The sequence below is a fragment of the Bos javanicus genome, chromosome 18, assembly GCF_032452875.1.
Source record: "Bos javanicus breed banteng chromosome 18, ARS-OSU_banteng_1.0, whole genome shotgun sequence".
Classification (NCBI taxonomy): Eukaryota; Metazoa; Chordata; class Mammalia; order Artiodactyla; family Bovidae; genus Bos; species Bos javanicus.
The window spans coordinates 60,830,698-60,854,133 of NC_083885.1; the positions used below are offsets into that span (position 1 = coordinate 60,830,698).

A 23,436-nucleotide genomic window follows, 5' to 3' on the forward strand; every position below is an offset into this window, starting at 1 on the left:
GCCGAGGAGGGTGCACAGAGTTCCGCCCGCTGTGCTGCCCACCCTTGTGGCCAGGCCTCCGCCTTCCTGTCTCGTCAGTTGCTGTTATGCCAGAGCCTGCTTTGTGCTGCCCGTCTTGGATGAAACTGCTTCTGTCAGTGAACAGGTCCAGTTCTGGGTTCTAGAAGGGAATGCCCATCAGATGCAGCCTGCTCGAGTAAATCTCACCTATGTGCTCCTCACAGTTATGACAGGGGTTCCTGTTCCGTAGGGAAAAAGTAGTGGGGTTCAGTGTCCGCACAGTCTCGAGTTGGACCCGTGGGTTTTTGCAAAGCAGTTCTTGATAGTGAATCATCCTGGAGTTGGCCAGACACTTGTGTGCCCTTTTCATCAGGGCAGTAACAGCATGGGGAACTTCTGCATTTACGTTTGGTCCTAGTGTAAGCTTACCTGCTTCTCTGGCCAGAATCACAGTGGTAGCTAATGCCTGGAGGCATTGCGGCCATCCCGTACCACTGGATCCAGAGCTTTGCATAGGCATGCGCCTGGGCGCAGATTGGCCCAACTGATTGTGTGAGGATCCCCAGTACAGTGTGATTTTTTTCATGTACAAAGAGGGACAAGTCCCATGTCTCATCTGGCAGCCCTAATGATGGAACGCTCCTCAGTTCAGTTCAGTTCAGTTCAGTTGCTCAGTCATGTCCAACTCTTTGCGACTCCATGAATCGCAGCACGCCCGGCCTCCTTGTCCATCACCAACTCCCAGAGTTCACTCAGACTCATGTCCATTGAGTCGGTGATGCCATCCAGCATTCTCATCCTCTGTCGTCCCCTTTTCCTCTTGCCCCCAATCCCTCCCAGCATCAGAATCTTTTCCAGTGAGTCAACTCTTCGCATGAGGTGCCCAAAGTACTGGCGTTTCAGCTTAAGCATCATTCCTTCCAAAGAAAACCCAGAGCTGATCTCCTTGTAGTCCAAGGGACTCTCAAGAGTCTTCTCCAACACCACAGTTCAAAAGCATCAATTCTTTGGCACTCAGCCTTCTTCACAGTCCAACTCTCACATCCATACATGACCACTGGAAAAACCAGAGCCTTGACTGGACGGACCTTTGTTCGCAAAGTAATGTCTCTGCTTTTGAATATGTTATCTGCTGCTGCTGCTAAGTCGCTTCAGTCCTGTCCGACTCTGTGGGACCCAATAGATGGCATCCCACCAGGCTCTGCTGTCCCTGGGATTCTCCAGGCAAGAACACTGGAGCGCCTTGCCATTTCTTTCTCCAATGCATGAAAATGAAAAGTGAAAAGTCAAAGTGAAGTCGCTTACTCGTGTCCGACTCTTAGCGACCCAGTGGACTAGAGCCTACCAGGCTCCTCCATCCATGGAATTTTCCAGGCAAGAGTACTGGAGTGAGGTGCCATTGTCTTCTTCAAAATATGTTATCTAGGTTGGTCATAACTTTCCTTCCAAGGAGTAAGCGTCTTCTAATTTCATAGCTGTAATCACCATCTGCAGTGATTTTGGGGCCCCAAAAATAAAGTCTGACACTGTTCCCACTGTTTCCCCATCTATTTCCCTTGAAGTGATGGGACCAGATGCCATGATCTTCGTTTTCTGAATGTTGAGCTTTAAGCCAACTTTTTCACTCTCCTCTTTCACCTTCATCAAGAGGCTTTTGAGCTCCTCTTCACTTTCTGCCATAAGGATGGTGTCATCTGGATATCTGAGGTTATTGATATTTTTCACAGTGATCTTGATTCGAGCTTGTGCTTGGGTTTTTACTGAGACCAAGGCAACCCTTCCTGGGGTGGTGGTGCGGGGCGGTTCCCTGACTTTCAGTTTGTTCAGTTGGGAGTCCCGGGTATGGGGCCAAAGGAGGAGGACAGGAGGGAGCTGAAGGTTTCACAGTTAAGTCTATACTCTTAGGACATAAGTCCGGCATACCTCGCAGAGAGAAAAAGGCCAACACATATGCTACTTCTACCCATGTCCCCTGTTTTCTACAGAACCGGTCTAATTGTGAAACACTTTTATAATTCAGAGACCCTCCAACCGGTCACCGTTCGCCATCCTCCCACGGATACCGTGGCCATGCAGTATCACATAGGAAGATCAGGCGTGTCTTCTTTAAGCTCTGGGGATCAAATCTATCTGTTTTTCAGGATACAGTTCAAAGGAGTGAGGCTGCGATTGTTAGCTCCCATCTGTAAGAGAGAAAAAAGTAACAAGCGCCATCTTTCTACCGGAGGCATCCCTCCTTGCTCTAGAGAGGGGTGTAGACAGACGTTACACCAAACTTTCCTTCCCTGGTTGGACTTAGTCTGTCCCTTACCGACAGGGGTCGTACTTGTCCCTATCGATTCTACCACCGAGACGGGCTGGAGATGCACCAGGGGTAGGCCTGATGGCATCTCAAGACTTATGCCCAGTTCCTCACCATTAAAACCTTGCTTGCCTCTGATGCCACCTGGGGTGCAGTCAGAGTAACCTTCAGGAATGCCTCCCAAGCTAAGACCGCTTTGGGAAACATTCGTCACCTGAGTGCGTGTGCACAACCCTGAGTATATTCCTGACCACAGTAAGACCAAACGATACGAACATAAAGCTGAGATGTCCCTTCCAAGCATCACCACACCAGTATGAGCGATAGCAAAAGAGATGGGCAAGGGCTCTCCAGTGAGGAAAAACTGATTTTTGTTCTCGAGTTATTAGGGCCAGTCCTTCCAGTTCATCCTCAAGATTCCACAGAAAGAATAAGGAGTCGGGACAAAAGCTACTGGAAAGCCGCCTCTGGTCCACTAACAGCTAGTGTTGCCAAAGAAAGAAACCCATTGCACCTCCAATCTGAGTAACCTTTAACTTCAGATACTCATGGAGCTAGAGCTCCATCTAGCTTCCTGACTTTCCATACCTAGCGAGGCTAGGCGCTTCCTGACTACCAATCCAAGCTGGGGACCTAAGTAACACTACACAGTAACAGCATAGATCACAAGCCCCTTCAAAGTCTAGGATCTGGCAGATTGGTTAATAGTTCTAATTCCCAAGAAATCCTGAAATGATCAGAGACTGGAAAGTTTGACCAAGAAATGAGAGTTCGATCCACACGCTTTGCCCATTTCTAGTCATTGCCCAAAGGAGACACTGGGTGCCTCTTGGCATTGGCACGTTGGGTGTATGTAGAGGGGAATGTATGTATGTAGAGGGGAAATGTAGAGGGGAAAAAAACAAAACAAAGCTTTTTTCCTTTTTTCCTCCTTGAGAATTCCAGATCCTTCTCTCCTGGCGGACCCCCGGACTTAAAAACCTACCTAGAAATTGACTCTCTCGGTGGCATTGAAGGGGGTCTGTGAATAGACCCTGGGGTTCAGCAAGACTGCTGGTCTCAAGTAAGGTGGTCATCTCATGCAGGTGCTCATAGGACTGCTGGTCTGAGTTCAGGGAAGTGCAGGCTGCCTGCTCCCAGACAGATGCTGAGGCAGCAACAGCATGGAGCAGTTTAGGGAAACTGTCAACAATACTCTGTATCATCCTTCTTATTAGAATCGTCAGTGTCCAAGTAGTTACAAAATGGGAGAGGAGATACAACAAAGAAGTGAGGGAATGTATATGAAGTTATGGGAAGTTTAAAGCCAGTGAGTCAAGTAATTCCACACATGACATCTCTCTGCTACCAAACAGTTCGTTGTGGTCTCCTCACTACAGCCTTAAATAAGGTGGGAGAGGTTACTGTTGGTGGTGGGTTAACATTTCCATCATTACAATCAACCGAAACACGAAAAGCCATTCACTTTTATTAATTACCATGTATTAATTGCACACATAGTTGAAATAAAACCTTTTACAATCCACGGCATGATCCATGATTAAGTACAGATCAAAAGTACAGAGAAAGATATTCATTTCTCTGTTATAATGATGTGAGACTTGTGATTTTTATGGCTTACCAAACAAAGGCTAGGAAGCACTTAGCAAGCATGGTATACACTAATTCCATGCCTTTTGCAGGAAGAGTTTCTAATACATTTCGAGGTTATCACAAAAGCTGTGTTTATTTCAACAGTGTCAAGGAATAATCATGACCTGTGTTGATATTATAAAGATACACCAACATTGCAGTGAACTGTCATTGTGTTCTTCTTAAAATCAAGGATATTACTATTGAAACCTTACAACCGACTTCTGCTTACTTTACAACATGGAAAGATTCAATGATCACTACATCATGGCAACCTCCAGATATTTCACATCAATGCCAAACACCTCCATTTAGATGGTCATTGTCCATTTTACAGTACGGTATCCTTCATCTTCTAATGGAGGATAGATAGAAATGGTTGCAACACAATATAAAAGGCTAATCTTTAATAAACCATCAAAAATCTGTCTGCAAACACACTAGAAACAAAGCATAGTATGGATGATTTGAGGGCTTAATAACATTCACTTCAAATAATCTCAAATCACGTCATTATTAACAAGCATACATACATTACTAAGAATTGTAACTTTCTCACCATCAACCTTCTTCTCACGATTTATGCTAATATATCCACTTTCTATGTGTTTTAACTATGGAGTACTCCCTACAGTCATTCTCCTTCAGAGAAACTTCAGAAAAGAGGACTGATGAAATGCCTTCCATTAGGCAATCTCTGATATTTACTTCGATTTAACTTTTGATTAAACGCCTTTCTACATATTCGCTACATCATCTCCATAGGCTTCTCGTATAAACTCTTGTTTTCTGATGCACATTTAGGGAAAATCTCTTCCATCACTTGTGCCATTACTAGCGTTTCTGTCTAGTGTGTGTTCTCAGATGTTTAGAGAGATGATCACTCCGACTAAAAGCTTTGCCACATGCTGTGCATTTATAAGGTCTCTCTCCAGTATGAATTCGCTGGTGTGTAGAAAGCGTTGAGTAGCGACCAAAGGCTTTGCCACATTCAGTACATTTATAAGGTCTCTCTCCAGTGTGCACTCGCTGATGTTGAGTCAGCAATGAGCGACGATGAAAGGCTTTGTTACAGTCTTTACATTTATGAGGTCTCTCTCCAGTATGAATTCGCCAATGTTCAGTAAGTGTTGAGTTGCAAGTAAAGGCTTTGCCACATTCAACACATGAATATGGTCTCTCCCCAGTATGTATTCGCTGATGTTTAGTAAGCCTAGAACGCGTAATAAAAGCCTTGCCACATTCTGTACATTGATAACGTCTATCCGCCCTATGAATTCGCTGATGATGACAAAGGTCCGAACTCGTAAAAAAGGCTTTGCCACATTCTTTATATTTGTATGGTTTCTCCCTAGTATGGATTCGATGATGTACAATTAACTTTGAATGACAAATAAAGGTTTGGCCACACTGTGTACAATGATAAGTTTTCTCTCCAGTATGAATTTGCTGATGTTGGGTAAGATGTGAGCTAAGGATAAAAGTTTTGATACGTTCTTTACATTTATAAGGCCTCTCTCCAGTATGAATTCGCTGATGATAGGTTAGATCTGAGTTTTGAATAAAGGCTTTGTTACAGTCTTTACATTTATAAGGTCTCTCTCCAGTATGAATTCCCTGATGTTGGGTAAGATGTGAGCGATGGATAAAGGTTTTGTTACATTCTTTACATTTATAAGGCCTCTCTCCAGTATGAATTCGCTGATGATAGGCTAGATTTGAGTACTGACTAAAGGATTTGTTACACTCTTTACATTTATAAGGTCTCTCTCCAGTATGAATTTTCTGATGTTTAGTAAGATGTGAGCGCCGAATAAAGGCTTTGTTACACTCTTTACATTTATAAGGTCTCTCCCCAGAATGAACTCGCTGATGTTGAGTAAGAAGTGAGCGACTAAGAAAGGCTTTGTTACATTCTTTACATTTATAAGGCTTCTCTCCAGTATGAATTCGCTGATGATAGGTTAGATGTGAGGAACAGACAAAGGCTACACTACATTCTGTACATTTATAAGGTCTCTCTCCAGTGTGAATTCGCTGATGTTCAGTAAGACTTGAACTGTAAGGAAAGGCTTTGCCACACTCTGTACATTTATAAGGTTTCTCTCCAGTGTGAATTCGCTGATGTTGAGTAAGATGTGAACGACGGTTAAACGCTTTGCTACAATCTGTACATTTGAAAGGTTTCCTTCCTGTATGGATTTTCCTATGTTTACTTAGATTGGATACTTTACTGAAGACATTCCCACATATATTACCCTTGTTTTCTTTCTGTGGATTCTGAACAGTCTGCTGTTGAATAAGTTCTGAAGACTGATTAGAAACCTTACCATATTCACGACAAGTCCTCTCTTCACTACAAGTACTCTTATCTAGAGAAAAACCTGCCATTTGATCAAAGGTATTTCTAAGTGTCTTACTTTTAGAATCCTTGTTTGAAGACTCAGGTCCCCGATGTTTCATAAGGTTTGAGTCTCCTTCAACCGTACACCCAGATTCACTGCCTGAATACCTTCTCACTCCACCATAAATACTCCGGTAATTATTGGAGCTGGAGCTCTTACTTAAGGTCTGACTCATTTTATTATACATGGAAAGCTCCTGTGTATTAACCATATCACGGTATGTACAGAACAATGATGGCTGGAGGGCGTCTCTTCCATTATCATCAACATTATACATCTTGGAATGGAGAGAAAATATCTCTTGTGGGAAGAAAAAAGACCCCCTGCTCACGGATCCCTCAAATTGATTAAATTGTGAGTTTGACCTCTCATTGTTAAATTGTAGGTATTCAGACATGCTTGAATGCATGTTTAGTCGAAGCCTACCTTCAGAATTGTCTGAATGAGTATTTGCAGTAGAGACTAGATTACCTTTCAGATTTTCCATGTTCCCTTTTAGAGAACATGTATCTTTTAAAAAAGGATGGACATCTTTTCTTAAACACTTATACTTCTCAGCAGACGTTGAGGACTGAACTTGGTGTTTTTCCCAATTTGACGCACGTTGCTCATTTCTTTTTGCAGTAACATTAGCATTATGTATACCTGTCTCCATTTCTTTATGTCCATATAAACATCCTCTCTGTCTTTCATTTACCCTTGTATATTGCCTGTCTTTTATTAAATTTAAGTTTCCGAGGTGAAATGTTTGACATATTCTTAGGTTGGCTTTGGGGAATAGACCTTCTAATGCTGGATTCTTCGGCATCAAATCCTGGGTATCTTGTGGAGACACAGCTGAAAGATACCAAATAACAAGTAATTTTCCCTGCTATTCTCAGTGAATATCTTTAAAGATTTAGAGAAAATTGATGGCCATAGCTAGTTTAAAAATAAAATAGAGACCGAAGGATCAAGATGCCAGAGGCTTAGGCAGATGTGGAACTTATCTCTCTCTCCACAAATGAATGAGAAATGGAACAATTCTCACAGAGCCCAGCTGAACACTAGCAGAGGCCCTTGGAAATCTGAAAAGACAAGAAAGATTCCTCCTGAGCTACGCAGGACAAAAGGAAGAGGAGAGCACGAAGAAGGAAAAGGAAGAGGAGAGGAAGTGGGTTGGGGCCTGCAACCCTGTGGGGAGATGAAAGTGAGGAGAGGTCTCCATATCCCGGGAAGCCCCTCACTGGGGGAGCTCAGTCTGGACAGAAGGAGAGCCTCATTCTCTGTGGGAAGAGAACACAGCCATCAGCGTGTGGCAGCAGGACAGAGTGAGACCTGCACACAGGGTACTGACCTCAGCCTTGCCCATCCAGCCTTAGAGGCTTTTCCACCAATGCAGACAAGAGCTGGGTGCTGAAAGGTGGGGTTTGGAGAGCAGATTGAGGCAGACGACTGCTGTTGGCTGTGAGGAAACAGCCTGAAGTGATGGGAGTGAGGGAGGAGCTCTGCAAACAGGATGCTTGTGGTCGGAGCCTGAACCACCAGAGAGCAGAGCGCCATTGGTGAGTGACACCCAAACAGGAAGCCCATTGCATCCCTTGTCCCTTAGACCGGCCCCTGCTCAGCAGGGACTACGAAGAACTCCACCCATGTAGGTCATTTGATCCCCCAGCCATGGCCTCCCCCATCGACCTCCTCCACAATCAACAGACCCCTGTGCTCCGGGGCAGCCTCAGGAGCAGAACCTCTGAGTTCGTCACACACACGGATGGAGCTGAAAGTACAGATGAACCTCAGGGATTAAGAAGAAAAGCTGAAACCTCTCCTCCCAGCAACACAAGCCATGGTCTTACACTCACAACCGGCTTTGTAACCTTAGCCCCTACAGAGCATCTGAATCAAATACCAGGGCTCTCTCATTCATGGCAGGTGTAGCTTTGGCAGCTGTACACTTTGTGGGCTCCCACACAAAGGGGCTGGGCCAGGACAGAGCCTGAGCTGCCCCATAGCACCACAGTGGCTCCAGCTCCACGTTGAATGCAATCCCAGGACCTGACTTCACTGAATCTACGCTGGTGACCCTGTGAAAACAACATCTGAGAGACCACAGGGCCACGGGCCATCATGCCCTCGGTTAGGGTGGGGCCAAGAGCAGTGCCAGCACTACATAACATGAGAGCTTGCAGAATGCAGGAGAGGGCACAACAGGGCACACCCTGAGGTGAACATCCCCACAAGAGTAATACTTAGTGACTTCTCTGCCAGTGCGTGTGCTCCAGTCCCAGCAGCCTGGTACCACAGATCAGAATCACAGCTAAGAATCAGATCTGGGGGCTCTATCGCACCACGCAGGGAGCAGGCATCACCAGAAAGAGGGCATTAACACCCACAGAACAAGGGAACAACAGCCCTGAATATTCCCGGCGGGCTCCGGTCACAGTTACCAGCATCAAAGCACAGATCAAGAGAGGATAAGGGCACAAACCTCTGGACCAACCTCACCCACCAAGGGACAGATACCAGAAGGAAGACTAACTAGGTTCCTGAACCCGTCAAAACAGAGACCACAAACAGAAAGCTAGACAAAATGAGATGGCAAAGAATTAGGTTATAGGGGAAGAAACAAGATAAAAACCTCCAAGGACCACTGAATTAAGCGGTGATAGGCAATCTAATGATTAATTCTTGCTTTTAGTCATCTTAAGTGGAGACACCAAACACTCACTTTCAGAAATTCTAGGTGCCAGTGATTTTTAATTCCACTTCTTGCCACACATGTTTCTGAAAATGGTCTATTAGATATTTCAATCTAAAAATCATAAATTATAGGGACAGAGAACTAATCAGAAACTGAAGACACATAGGAAAATGTCCGAGGAAGCTGAAAACAAATAAGAGAAACTTAATACAGTACTAGTTTTAAGAAATTAAATAAGAAGAGAGACTTTAAAACTATGATTGAAACAGGGAAGTCTACTTATTACTCTATGGAGACCTAAATGAGAAGGAGATCAATAGAACAGTAAAGACTAGAGATCTCTTTAAGAAAAATAAAGGTACTGGGAATATTTCATGCAAAGATGGGAAGAATAAAGGACAGAAACGGGATGGACCTAAAAGAAGCAAAAGATATTAAGAGAAGGTGGCAGCAATACATGGAAAAACTATACAAAAAAAAAAAAAAAAGATTTTAATGACCAAGATAAGCACGATGGTATAATCACTCACCTAGTAACGGACATCCTGGCGTCCACAGTCAAGTCGGCCTTAGAAGGCATGACGACCAACAAAGCTAGTGTGGGTGATGGAACTCCAGCTGAGCTATTTCAAGTCCTAAAAGATGATAATGCTAATGTTCTGCACTCGATAAGCCAGCAAATTTGGAAAACTCACCAGTGGCCTCAGGACGGGAAAAGGTCAGTTTTCGTTCCAATCACAAAGAAAGGTAATGCCAAAGAACGCTCAAACTACTACACAATTTCCCTCGTTCCAAACAATAGCAAAGGCTCAAAATTCTCCAAGTGAGGCTTTAACAGTACGTGAACCGACAGCTTCCAGATGTTCAAGCTGGATTTAGAAATGGCAGAGGAACCAGAGATCAAATTGCCAGCATCCCTTGGATCGTATAAAAAGCAAGAGAGTTCTAGAAAAACAACTACATCTGCTGTATTGACTACACCACAGCCTTTGATTGTGTGGATCACAAGAAACTGTGGAAAATTCTTAAAGAGATGGGAACACCAGACTACGTTACCTGCCTCCTGAGAAACCTGTATGCATGTCAAGAAGCAACAGTGAGAACTGGACATGTGACAACGGACTGATTGCAAATGGGGAAAGGTGTATGTCAAGGCTGTATATTGTCAGCCTGCTTATTTAATTTATATGCACCGTACGTCATGTGACATACCGGGTTGGATGAAGCACAAATTGGAATCAAGATTTCAGGGAGAAATATCCATAATCTCAGATATACAGATGACACCACCCTTATAGCAGAAAGCGAAGAGGAATTGAGGAGTCTCTTCATGAAACTGAAAGAGGGTGAAAAAGGTGGCTTCAAACTCAACCTTCAAAAAACGAAGATCACGGCACAGGTCAGATCGTTTCATCGCAATCGGCAGGAGAAACAGTGGAAACAGTGAGAGATCTTATTTTTTGGGGTTCCTAAATCATTGTAGATGGTGACTACAGCCATGAAAGTAAAAGACCCTTCCTCCTTGGAAGAAAAGCTATGACCAACCTAGGCAGCATATTAAAAAGCAGAAACATTACTTTGCTGACAAAGGTCCATCTAGTCAAAGCTATGGTTTTTCCAATTCTTATGTATGGATGTGAGAGCTGGACCATGAAGAAAGCTGAACGCCGAAGAATTGATGCTTTTGAACTGTGGTGTTGGAGAAGACTCTTGAGAGTCCCTTGGACTGCAAGAAGACCACACCTCTCCATCAGTCCTGAATATTCATTGGAAGGACATGGTGAAGCTGAAGCTCCAATACTCTGGCCACCTGACGTGAAGAACTGACCCACTGAGAAAGACCCTGATGCTAGCAAAGATTGAAGATGACAGGAGAAGGGAACGACAGACGATGAGATGGTTGGATGTATCTCGGACTTGATGGACATGAGTTTGAGCAGGCTCTGGGAGTTGGTGATGGACAGGGAAGCCTGGCCTGCTGCAGATCATGATCGCAGACTCAGAATCGACTAAGCCACGGAAATGAACTGGTATGTATAATTGATTCTCTTTGCTGTATAAGAGTACAAAATTGGAAAACAGCTATATTCCAGTTAGAACTTTAAAAAAAGACTTTTTATATAATTTAAAAATTGCCATAGTTTGAATCAACCATTAACAATATAGTGGAAAATGTGCTAAGATTTTATGCCAATTTATTTTAAAATTCTATGACGTAACAGAATAACATTATTTTAGCATGTTAGAATTGGGGCAAATCCACTAAAGATATTTAATATGAGATCATATAAGGAAAAGAGAAACTTTGAAGTCAACTTGAGATGTGCATTCTTTCATTGTCACGAGGTTTGGCTTTCTGCAGTGAAAAATTACTTGAATTTGAAATGTATTTAGAAGTTCCTATGTGTCGCTCCAAAATTTATTTTTCTGGGCTCCAACATCACTGCTGATGGTGACTGCAGCCATGAAATTAAAAGATGCTTACTCCTTGGAAGGAAAGTTATGACCAACCTAGATAGCATATTCAAAAGCAGAGACATTACTTTGCCAACAAAGGTTCGTCTAGTTAAGGCTATGATTTCTCCTGTGGTTATGTATGGATATGAGAGTTGGACTGTGAAAAAGGCTGAGCGCCGAAGAATTGATGCTTTTGAACTGCGGTGTTGGAGAAGACTGTTGAGAGTCCCTTGGACTGTAACGAGATCCAACCAGTCCATTCTGAGGAGATCAGCCCTGGGATTTCTTTGGAAGGAATGATGCTAAAGCTGAAACTCCAGTAGTTTGGCCACCTCATGGGTAGAGTTGACTCATTGGAAAAGACTCTGATGCTGGGAGGGATTGGGGGCAGGAGGGGAAGGGGACGACAGAGGATGAGATGGCTGGATGGAATTACTGCTGCGATGGACGTGAGTCTGAGTGAACTCCAGGAATTGGTGATGGACAGGGAGGCCTGGAATGCTGCGATTCATGGGGTCGCAAAGGGTCGGACACGACTGAGTGACTGATCTGATCTGATCTGATCTGATGTGTCGCTCCCAGTGGATAGGAAATTATAAACCAGAGAACAAAAACCCATCCCCAGTATCGCTAGAAGTTTGGCAGTTTGTCTACCAATCCACACACATTTCTGTCTAGAGGTAGAAGGAAACTTTAAAAGGACTGTCATGCAGTTACTCAGAAATGGGCAGAGTTTTTCTAGGGCCCCCAAGAAATCGAAGAACAATGAATGAATGCAGTTTGTCACAAGCCAAGAGGAGACTTTTAGTTCACACTGTGGTGGAGAAAAGTAATCACTGAAGATAAATTCATGAATGATTTAAGAGACAGAATGGGGCAGGTGATACATTTCTATGATAGTAGCAGACACAAACTCAGGTTTCTGAAAACCATTTCCATTGAAGCAAATCTTCCGAAACCATGTGATGAAGGATGAGTTCCTCCCTGCTCCTTGGACCTCTCATCTGAGTCATCATCTCCAACCATTCATACCTACCTGGGTAAATGGCTGTTGTCCCCATTCTCCTTATATTCCTGGGATCCTCTAATTGCTCCAGAAAGGTGACCAGGTCCAGCTTAGACACAAGCCCTGTTCATCAGAGAAAGGAATATTTGTGTTGTTAGAGATTCATCAGTATCGAATCCAGTATGTATTCAGGTGAGATGAGAATGCATTTTGTTCTAGAAAATGATTTCCTTAAATACTTTATTCAAAGCTGCTATACAATACTAACACACACCTAACAATCAGGTCCTGAGATTCTGGTCAAGTAGTACTAAGGCAAAAGTAAGTAGTGTCAATGTGAGATTAAGAGAGGGTGCAGCTACTTAATACCACAGAACTTTCACAATTACCACTAAACTAGAAGGAGGCAGAGTACATCAAGGAAGAAAAACTTCACCAGCATAACGATTCATCATGAATCATCCGCTTTCTTTCTAAACTCAAATACCCATTTTTGCCCTAGAAAGCAGAGATCTGAAACTACTGTGGGAAGCAGAAGATTTCAGAAGACATTCTTGACATGACGGAACTAAAACCCAGTGGGTAGATAAGGGATTCTGGAAGGCAGTCATCCTCACCCAAGGAGGCCAGGTTCCCATAGTTCTCTAACATCACGTCCCTGTACAATTCCCGCTGACCGAGGTCCAGGCATTCCCACTCCTCTTGAGTGAAGTCTATGGCCACATCCTGGAACGTCAGCCGTCCCTGAAATACAAAGAATAGATACCAATAGGCCGTGGGAAGTCTTCCAAATGTGATCCAAGATGAAAACGGCAAGTTCAGAGTCCTGGTCGAGATTTAGTGCCTTGGTTTGTATTACAAAATATATGTTCTACACAGTACTCCTTTCTACCCAATTTCCAATGTGAACAAAAGAGGATGAGTTATGATCCACAAGCATTAGAGAAACTATTCTCATCTGAAAGAGCAATTATAAAATAATCAGGGCAGCATGAGCATATTTATTCTTCAGTGTTCTACTTGTGTGACACAGTATAAATTGTTTATCAAAGAAACCGGAATTTTTTTTTTTTCTTAATGTATTCTGAACCAAGAGTTCTGAATTGGGGCCAAAGTACCACATTTTTAGCAAGGTTATTTGAGTTAGTAATGTTGAAAATTCTGCTCGATGAATGATGATTTTGAACCCCAATGTAACAGAATACTAAGGTAAGAATTAATACTTAAGTTGGAACTTTGTTTTACAGACTTCAACAGGTCTAATAGGATAGTAACCTTTCTTGTGGTCTGGGGTCGTGTTGGAAAAGAATTTCCAGACTTGAGACAAAATGAGAGTGAAGTACAGTTTATTAGAATGGGGGACGCTGTTAGAAGAGCAAGCCAGCCCAAATGAGAACGGATGTTGAACAGGGGTCCTTAGTCCACTCATAGCCAGGGTACAAGGAGTGGGATAGGGGTCTTAAGGATCATTTGCTGAATGGATGAGGCACCTATACTGGGTGGGAGAAGAGTAAGAAAAATACTTTCTCCTTATAGGGAAGGAGGGGAGACCATTTATACTGCTCAGGAGGACCAGAAATCCATCAACAGTTACAACATGGGGGAGGGAACGATGCCAAGGGTCTTGTTTTTTCATTCCTGCATTCCAAGACCCTCCTTGGTTTTATCTGCTCTTTAGTCCCTGGGTGACCACATATCTCCCTCTTTATTTTAGGACCAATTCTTCGGCCCTTGTTGATACCCTGCTCCCGTCTATCTACCCATTTCCCTTCTCACACATTTGGGAATCCAGTTTCAAGGAAAAGGGGGCGAAGACCACTCTGGCTTCTTCAGGCTGAACAGAGGCGCCATGGGGCTCTGGGTTCCCTTTGCCTACTCTGTCACGGAGCATTTATGGAGGGAGATGAGAGTCCATGGAATGATAAGGTGACTTGTTTCAGCATTGTCTAGGTGTTGGTCAGGGAATATTCTTGCAGGACCACTTGGAAACTTGTGCTATTTTAGAAGAAACAAACTGTACAAGAAAGTTAAAGGTACATGGCCCAAAGATGAAGAGAAGTACAAAAGCTGCTCAGGGGCTAGCCAGGAAAACCAGGACCGGACATTGGTTCGTGACGATAGTGTTTCTCTAGGTACAAGAAGAAGCCAGAATCGGGGCTGATAAAATCTTTACCTGAAAACATCTCACTCTTGGAAGGCCAGTTCTGGGTTTTTCCCAGAGCAGAGTGGCTTATTTCTGATCTCTACTCTGAACTCCTTTTGCAGGGTGTTGAAAGTCAGGAGCTTACAGTAATCATGATGTCATCTTCGTAGAGACAGCTGGCAGAGTCCAGTCAGCAGGGTCCCTTCATGGCCACATATTTGACCCTACTCTGGGGGCATTTCTTGGCCATTGTGTCCTGCGGCACTGGGAAGGCTGATTCCCAGGTCTAGGGAAGGATCCATTGATAGGCCACTCAATGTGCTGTTTCTAGAGCAGGCCTTGTGAGTAGCAAAATCTCTGGACCATACCTGTCTTACTAGCCTCTTGGTCCAGGAAAATATTCCCTTTTCTTCCTTCTTCCCATATCTAGAGTTACATTACTACAATCATTGATAGCATGTAGAGCTGCATATCAGCATTTTATCACAGGCTCAGCCACACATTGCGTAACATAAGAATCAATCTTCTGAAACAAGCTGCATAGAAAATAATATAGCTATAGCTAGCAGTTATTAGTCAGTACTAAGTAAGAAAGTTATGATCAACCTAGACAGCATATTCAAAAGCAGAGACATTACATTGCCCACAAAGGTCCGTCTAGTCAAGGCTATGGTTTTTCCTGTGGTCATGTATAGATGTGAGAGTTGGACTGTGAAGAAGGCTGAATGCCAAAGAATTGATGGTTTTGAACTATGGTGTTGGAGAAGACTCTTGAGAGTCCCTTGGACTGCAAGGAGATCCAACCAGTCCATTCTGAAGGAGATCAGCCCTGGGATTTCTTTGGAAGGAATGATGCTAAAGCTGAAACTCCAGTACTTTGGCCACCTCATGCGAAGAGGTGAGTTACTGGAAAAGACTCTGATGCTGGGAGGGATTGGGGGCAGGAGAAGAAGTGAAGACAGAGGATGAGATGGCTGGATGGCATCACTGACTCGATGGATATGAGTCTGAGTGAACTACAGGATTTGGTGATGGACAGGGAGGCCTGGCGTGCTGCGATTCATGGGGTCACAAAGAGTCAGACACGACTGAGTGACTGATCTGATTTGATCTGAAGTAAGAGTGAAAAGTCAAGAACTTTCATTAGGTAGAGCCCAGTATACTCCAGGTCATCTGACTTGCCTTGTTAAATGACTAGCCAGATGGTAATCTCCTGGTTGTATATCACGGAGTGTCTATTCTTTATCGGAAGATTGCTTACTGAGATTAGCTTTAGAAACAAACTTAGAGTATCCTTTTTAATAACTGAATTAAATCTTTTAGAAATATAACATAAGGAACTATCTCAGAAGTGAGTCTTAGTGAACACTAGACTTTAATTAACAAAACTAGAAACTTACTTTAGCAGTGAAAAAAAGTTAATATTCAGTTAAACATAATTTTTTCATTATGAGGGCATTAACCCTGTAGCCAGGGAAGGCTTTACCCGTCAAATAAAAATGAGGTTTGTCAGGGAGCCGGGAAAAGCCAGGCAGCCATGTTGAATTTCCCATAGCCCTGACTCTTTGATTTACAGCTATTGTTCACCCATTTTTAATTCCCTGATTGACAAGCAGACCATGGCCATGTTTTAAGGACATCAGGATGGCAAAAGTCTAAGCATGAGGGGTTATTTTTGTAGAAGAAAAATGAGCTTTGTCTACATGTACCATAATCTTAAGGAATGCCTATTCACTTTACCGAAGTAACAAAAGATTTTAAAAATGAATATAAATCACTTAAAGGGAAAGAAATTCATAATCTCTTATTGAAAGCTGCATTCTAAGAAAACTTTGTTCCATTAACATAGAGATTCGACTAAATTCCAGTCTGGTACCAGCTTACCAGATAGCAAACAAGACTTGTTTATTGGTTAACCTTAGAAAACACTTTTCCATAAATCATGAAGTCGCAGTATTCTTACAAAGGCATCAGAGTGAAACCATAGAAGGCATGTTTAAATCTGATTAAACTGCAGTTGACAGTGTAGCCTGGTCATTGCTGTGACTTGTACCACGTTCACAGGATAAGTAGAATTATAGTTGACCACATTTAATTAGGGCATATCAGATCTATGGTGACTTCCCTGGTGGCCCAGCAGCTAAGACTCTGAACTCCCAAGGCAGGGGACCCAGTTTCGAACCCTGGTTGGGCAACTAGATCCTGCATGTTGCAACTACGATCTGGCGCGGCCAAATAAATAAATATTTGGGCTTCCCTGGTGGCTCAGACGGTAAAGCATCTGCCCGCAATGAGGGAGACCTGGGTTCGATTCCTGGGTCGGGAAGGCCGCCTGGGGAAGGAAACGGCAATCCACTCCAGCACTCTTGCCTGGAAAATCCCATGGACCGAGGAGCCTGATAGGCTACACCCCATGGGGTCGCAAAGAGTTGGACACGACTGAGTGACTTCACTTCACAGATCTATATGAACTCACGTAATTTTAAGATACCTATATTTGTAACATCCACCATACAGCATAATCTGAGATTTATCACCCCTTCAACCATACTTCCCATGTAACTTTACATGTCCAATGAACCCAGGTAGTTTAGTAGTTCCCTGGGATGTCTCAGGGGCCCTCTGAAGCATTCCAAAGTCAGCTACAAGTCAAGTCATTTAGGAAGTTTTGTGGACAAATTTCAAAAGGGGTTATAACACTCAGTCAGATACAATCATATAGATCACAGGAACACTATTCACTTAGCCAAAGTAATGAAGATTTCAAAGGTAAACAGAACAGATCCCTTCAGAGGTAAAGAAACTTAAAATCCAGTATCAAAGGCAGCTCAACATCTCAAGAAAACTTGTATTTACGCACAAAACTCTTCCCTTGGGGTCCACTTTCCATAAAATATTCTTATCACTTTCTGTACCCATGACTTTGTTCTCCCATCCTGAAACAGCCACCTGTCAGACCTACCTCCTTTTCCCTTCATAAAATGTAATTTCATCCCTCATACCTTCTTTAGTGAAAATACACATCCTACTTTCCTTAAGCAACCAGGAACTTAAGCATTCTATAGATTGGAGAATATAAATACCAGTGATAATTTTTATAAAAAAATTTCTAGAGACCATCTCAGGATGGCATCAAGCATTATTCATGAATAGTCCAAAATCTCTACTTTCTCTGTAAGAGGAAGTTAGTCCTCAGTAGTAATGTTTCAGAATCTTATTTTATTTGGAAATGACCTAGCTAGTCAATAAACTTCCGTCAGTTAGTGTAGCACAGCCCCAGAAATTCAGGTTACCAAAATCTAGAGAATGTTTTAGACACACATATCTAAAATATAATTATTCTTAAAAGAGTGTCTCTGTGGTGGATGAAACTGGAGCCTATTATACAGAGTGAAGTAAGCCAGAAGGAAAAACATAAATACAGTATACTAACGCATATATATGGAATTTAGAAAGATGGTAACAATAACCCAGTGTACGAGACAGCAAAAGAGACACTGATGTATAGAACAGTCTTATGGACTCTGTGGGAGAGGGAGAGGGTGGGGAGATTTGGGAGAATGACATTGAAACATGTAAAATATCATGTAAGAAACGAGTTGCCAGTCCAGGTTCGATGCACGATACTGGATGCTTGGGGCTAGTGCACTGGGACGACCCAGAGGGATGGTATGGGGAGGGAGGAGGGTTCAGGATGGGGAACATATGTATACCTGTGGTGGATTCATTTTGATATTTGGCAAAACTAATACAATTAGGCAAAGTTTAAAAATAAAATAAAATTAGAAAAAAAGAAAAAAAAAAAAAAGAGTGTCTCTGAAAGCTCCTACCTCTTTTACATTTTCTTTGAGGTTTTTTTTTTTTTCTTTCCTAGAGGTACTTTGCTGCTAAGTCACTTCAGTCATGTCTGACTCTGTGCGACCCCATAGACGGCAGCCCACCAGGCTCCCCCGTCCCTGGGATTCTCCAGGCAAGAACACTGGAGTGGGTTGCCATTTCCTTCTCCAATGCAGGAAAGTGAAAAGTGAAAGTGAAGTCGCTCAGTCATGTCCGACTCTTAGCGACCCCATGGACTGCAGCCTACCAGGTTCCTCCATCCATGGGATTTTCCAGGCAAGTATACTGGAGTGGGGTGCCATTGCCTTCTCCGAGAGGTACCTTGCTGGTTGACAAACTTGTAACAGATACAAAAATATAAAAATATTTAACTTATAATAAACCTAGGCACAATGAAAATACTCTGCCTAATGACTCTTAGACATATCTACATTAGATTAGCAAACAAACATTAATACTGGATATTTAATATTGAATATTTCCCAGTTCACGTGAATCTGAAATTCATTTAGTTTAATTTCTCTTGTAGTTAGAATTGTCTGATTTGCAAGTGTTTATTTTCCTTTAAATTAGAACTCATTTATCACTTCAGCATTAAAAAAAAAAGAAAAAAAAGAGCGCACACTGAGACATACATAAATCCAGACAATAGACAGAGATTTCATAGTCTCCTGCCTGAGATTTAAAACATCTTTGACCCTTTTTTTTTGTTTGTTTCTTTGTTTGGCTTGAAGTTCTGATTTGTCCAAGGCTGAGTCAGGTCTAAGGCAAAGTGGGCAGTGTATTTCAAGGACACGGAAAGGCCTAACTTCAAGCTTTGCCCTAGGCAGGCCTTTTAACAAGCTAGTTGTTTTTAAATGCATATACAAAAAGAACCAGTTTTGCAGTTTCCAAGGGAAAGAAAATTTCATTTTAACCACTTTTCTCCAGAGTCTAAAGAATATCAGGGCCATCCTATGTCAAAAAGTCATCTTTCCTTTCTGTAGTCCTAGTTTTATAGCTAAAATATAGACCAACTAATGCTCAAATTGACTCTGATCTTTCAGCTGATAAAAATTTTGGACTGCCCCTCTGGTGGGAAGTGATGTCTTTGTCCCATCAGAAGAATCTGAAGGGTTAAGGGAATTTGCAAGAGTGGGAGAAGCTTGGTCCTTCCCAGGCCTGAGAAACAGGAGTAGTCAGAAGGGAATTTTTTAGGATGTTCAGGACTGGGGGAAGCTTGGTTCCCTCTCCACTGAGAGATCAGCTTCCTTAGAAGGGGATTCTTCAGAATGTTAGGGCAGTTTTTGATCCTTCAGGCTTTTGAATATAGAAGAAAGAGCTGGACCAAAGGGAACCTCAGAATGCTTTCCTAGAGATCCTGTGGATATGAAAGGCCGAGTAGGGGTCATCTAGGAAATCTGATGGAGAGACACAGAGAGGGACAGGAGACAGGGAGTCAATAGAACGGAAGGAAATTTGGAGTCTTTCCCGTCTTTTGGCAAAACCTAGTGTGCCACTCAGAGGCCATTTCTGGGGGTCCCCCATTTGTATTGGAGCCAGGCCTTTTGGAGGGTCAAAATTTTCCAGTTTCTGACAATGTAGCCAAGGGTTGAGTGTGAGAGAGCCTTCTGGGATATAACAGAAACCACTCTTAGCCTACCTACCACAGAATGGGAGTACTGAGAGTCACTGGCTGACAGAAAGGCGTCCCTTTTTCCCCAGTGGTCTCTCCGAGCGACTGATGGCACAGAATGGCCGAGTGACCCAACAGTCGTGTCCCACAGTGAGAGGGGACCGCTGAGAACCCTGAAGCTAAGTCATCACGTGACACCGGCAGAGATAGAGATTCCCTGCAGCAAGCAGGTGACTCACCATTTGGTGATTCCCTGAAACCTGGAAGGCACTCTTGGGATGGCTCAGAGGCAACACCCAGGCTCCTGTAAATCAGTCCAGATCAAAAGGGAAAGAAATGAAAGTGACAGGAAGAAAGCTGAGGAATCTGCGTTACAATATATACGGGAGGCGGTGGTCCAGGGACAATGGTCTCTGTTTTGCTTCAACCACTATGTGCCTGACATGGTGGACGGAAGTTGTCTTGTCCCAATAAAAACTCAGGACTTCAAAGCTTGAGTGAGCTTCTTTGGCTGGCAATACTGTTTTCTGTCACACTGATATGCCAGGAGGGCAATGGGTCCCTTGGGATGATCATTATGGGTAAGTTCAAACAAACCCGTTCAGAAGTTAAGAAGCTTATCAAGTCTTAGAAGCTTATCAAGTCCAAAGAAGCAGCATTTCAGAAAAGAGAGACAGAACAAACACGGACTGTGCCTCTTACCTTGGAACGAGTCATTTCTGACTCCTTGCTTTCCTCTTCCTCTGGGATTCCTTCTCAGGTAACATCAGTCTTGGGAACCCCTGAATGTTGAAAATAGGCTGTTCAATACTTAGAAAAACGCACCGAGCTCCCTGTAACACAGCCCCACACAGAGGGAGGATCTCAACAGGCACAAAACACAATCCTCTACGGCCACGGACACAGCAGGGATTCTGGAACACAGAATCAAACGAGGTGTTTTTAGTTTTATTCTTTTCTTCAGAACTCGCGGCCCTTCCTGTGAAAACCACACGTTCTAGGCTGACCCTCCCCTTCAAACCTTAAGCGAGACCCTGACCAAACTCCATACAGAGATGGAGTGGATCAGGGACCTAGGGGTTGGGCAATGCAGGACTTTAAGCAGCGGTCTCTACAAGTTAGAAGGCAGAATTGCCAGAGAAGGACATGGACTCTGCTGCTAAGTCACTTCAGTCATGTCCGACTCTGTGTGACCCCATAGACGGCAGCCCACCAGGCTCTCCCGACCCTGGGATTCTCCAGGCAAGAACACTGGAGTGGGTTGCCATTTCCTTCTCCAATGCAGGAAAGTGAAAAGTAAAAGTAAAGTCGCTCAGTCATGTCTGACTCTTAGGGACCCCATGGACTGCAGCCCACCAGGCTCCTCCATCCATGGGATTTTCCAGGCAAGAGTACTGGAGTGGGGTGCCATTGCCTTCACCGACATGGACTCTAGAACGGTATTAACAGGAAGCGGACGTGAGCCCCAGGGACCCGGCAGCTAAGCTAACGGATTTCAGAACTTCTCACGGCTATGCGAGGACACACTGGAGAGATGGGAAAATGGGGACGGTAGTTTGAACGTCCACAGAAACCCCGGAAACCCACGTGTGAAGGACAGCAGGCTGTGGGACTAGGAAATCCGGATTTTAAACAAACAAACTCACCAGACCTCTCTGTCGCTCATTTAAACTCAATTCCGGGTCTGCAGGATACTGCGCACGCGCGGGCGGAACATCCAGTACAGAGTAAGGTGAGTGCGCTACGCCGCGGCCAACGAGAGGCGACGTTGGGACGAGGCCGGAAGCGCAGGTACGTAGGGGCGGGGCCAGTGGGGACGGAGCCTTGCCTCCCCTCACCCCCGCCCCTGTGAGTTTTGGGTCTGTTGGTCCATCCGTTCGGCTGTGCTTCCTTTCTCTGCCTTTTGATGCCTTTAAATCTCTTCGATTTTCTCTGGAGCAGAGCTGCTTCCTGCCTATTCTAAGTTAGTGTTTCACACAACTTAAGGCAAAAGAGAAGAATTTTGAGAGCTGCCTCTATGGGAAGCCGAGATGTTTTCAGCAAGTTGAAAAACGAGGAAAATTAAAAAGCCCTTTGTGTAAGTGTGTGAAGATGGGTGTCTCCTCAGTGACGAAAAGTAGAATGTAATCACTCAGATGATCCATTGGGAGGAAGCATCAGTAATTGTAACCAGAGACCTGCTTACAACAGGGCAGCTGGCTTTTCTCTTAGGAACTGATTCGGGAAAGGAAGAGGAAGACCGGAATCCAACATTGTCGTTTATAACGTAACCACAGAAATGACATACCGTTACTCCTAACAGAATCTGTTGATACACAGATTGTCTCTGTTAATTGTTGTTGTTGCTGCTGCTGAAGCAACCAATTGCCCTGCTTCTTCCAGGACTGAACAGGTTTCCAAAAAGCAGGACTTTTTGTGCTAAAACTGGGCACGAAACTAGGCAAATGGGACGCGTGGATCACATCGACTGCTCTGCACTTAGCTTCCCAAACACCCTCCCCCACTATTGGCTTTCTTTCCTAACCTCCTCCTCTTCGCCCAGTCCTTGAAAGGATAATCTGGAGAAGAACTAACACAAGACAGGAAAAACAGTGAGAGGCCCACAGACAATTGTATCCCAAGAGAGTACAGGTTTGTCTTTAAATGTGGTATTAGCAACTTCCCTGGTAGTCCAGTGGTTAAGACGCTGTGCTTCCACTGTAGGTTACGTGGGTTCAATCCCTGGTGGGGGAGCTATGATCTCAGAGTTGACAATTTAATCATTTCGTACACAGAAAGCATTAATCGTTACAATATAAAGGAAAATATATTTCGAGTTAATAAGTTACTTATTAAAGAAAATGTGTTTAGGAGCTTCCCTGGCATTCCAATGGTTAAGACCCCACCTTCCGATGCAGAATTGCGGTTCCTTCCCTAGCCGTGGAACTAAGGCCCCACATGCTTTGGGGTGTGAACAAAAATGAAAAGAAAATATGTTTCTTAAGTATCTGTGAGTGGGGACAAAGTCTAAGTAGAGGATATACTGATTTTCATGATAAAAGTATCAGTAGGTCAAGTCTCACAGTTCTCTGCTGGAACCTCTGGTTCTGAATATGACTTTGGTCACTAAGAACTAGGAGAATATTCTCTAGGGAGTTGGCACTAAGGTGTACCTGCTATTGCAGACTACAGTGGAAATTATGCGGGAATTTCTATCTATCATTGAACCCTAACTATAAACAGGTTATTTGCATCAAGATACTTTTTGAGAAGTCCTAAGACATTTCAGACAATGAGGTATGAAAATTTCACCTTTGTAAAATGACAGATGGAGAAAGTCTTGAAAATCCCTCGCAGGTGCTTTGGCTCCATTTCTCTAC

At 43.5% G+C, this 23,436-nt stretch overlaps 1 protein-coding gene across 2 annotated transcripts in view; it reads right to left on the minus strand.

Moving 5' to 3' along the window:
* LOC133230993 (zinc finger protein ZFP2-like) overlaps nt 1–22,854 on the minus strand; it is a 47,850-nt gene extending 24,996 nt beyond the window's left edge. The window contains exons 1-3 of one of the 2 annotated variants that reach the window (XM_061389141.1): nt 21,724–22,854; nt 20,780–20,859; nt 18,710–18,799 (exon numbers count right to left, since the gene is read on the minus strand). In XM_061389141.1, coding sequence (XP_061245125.1) covers nt 18,710–18,799; nt 20,780–20,794 — 105 coding nt within the window. In that variant the 5' untranslated portion in view covers nt 20,795–20,859; nt 21,724–22,854. The remainder of the gene's footprint in view (nt 1–18,709; nt 18,800–20,779; nt 20,860–21,723) is intronic. The other variant, XM_061389142.1, reaches the window with a different exon arrangement.
* Nucleotides 22,855–23,436: the final 582 nt, after the last annotated feature.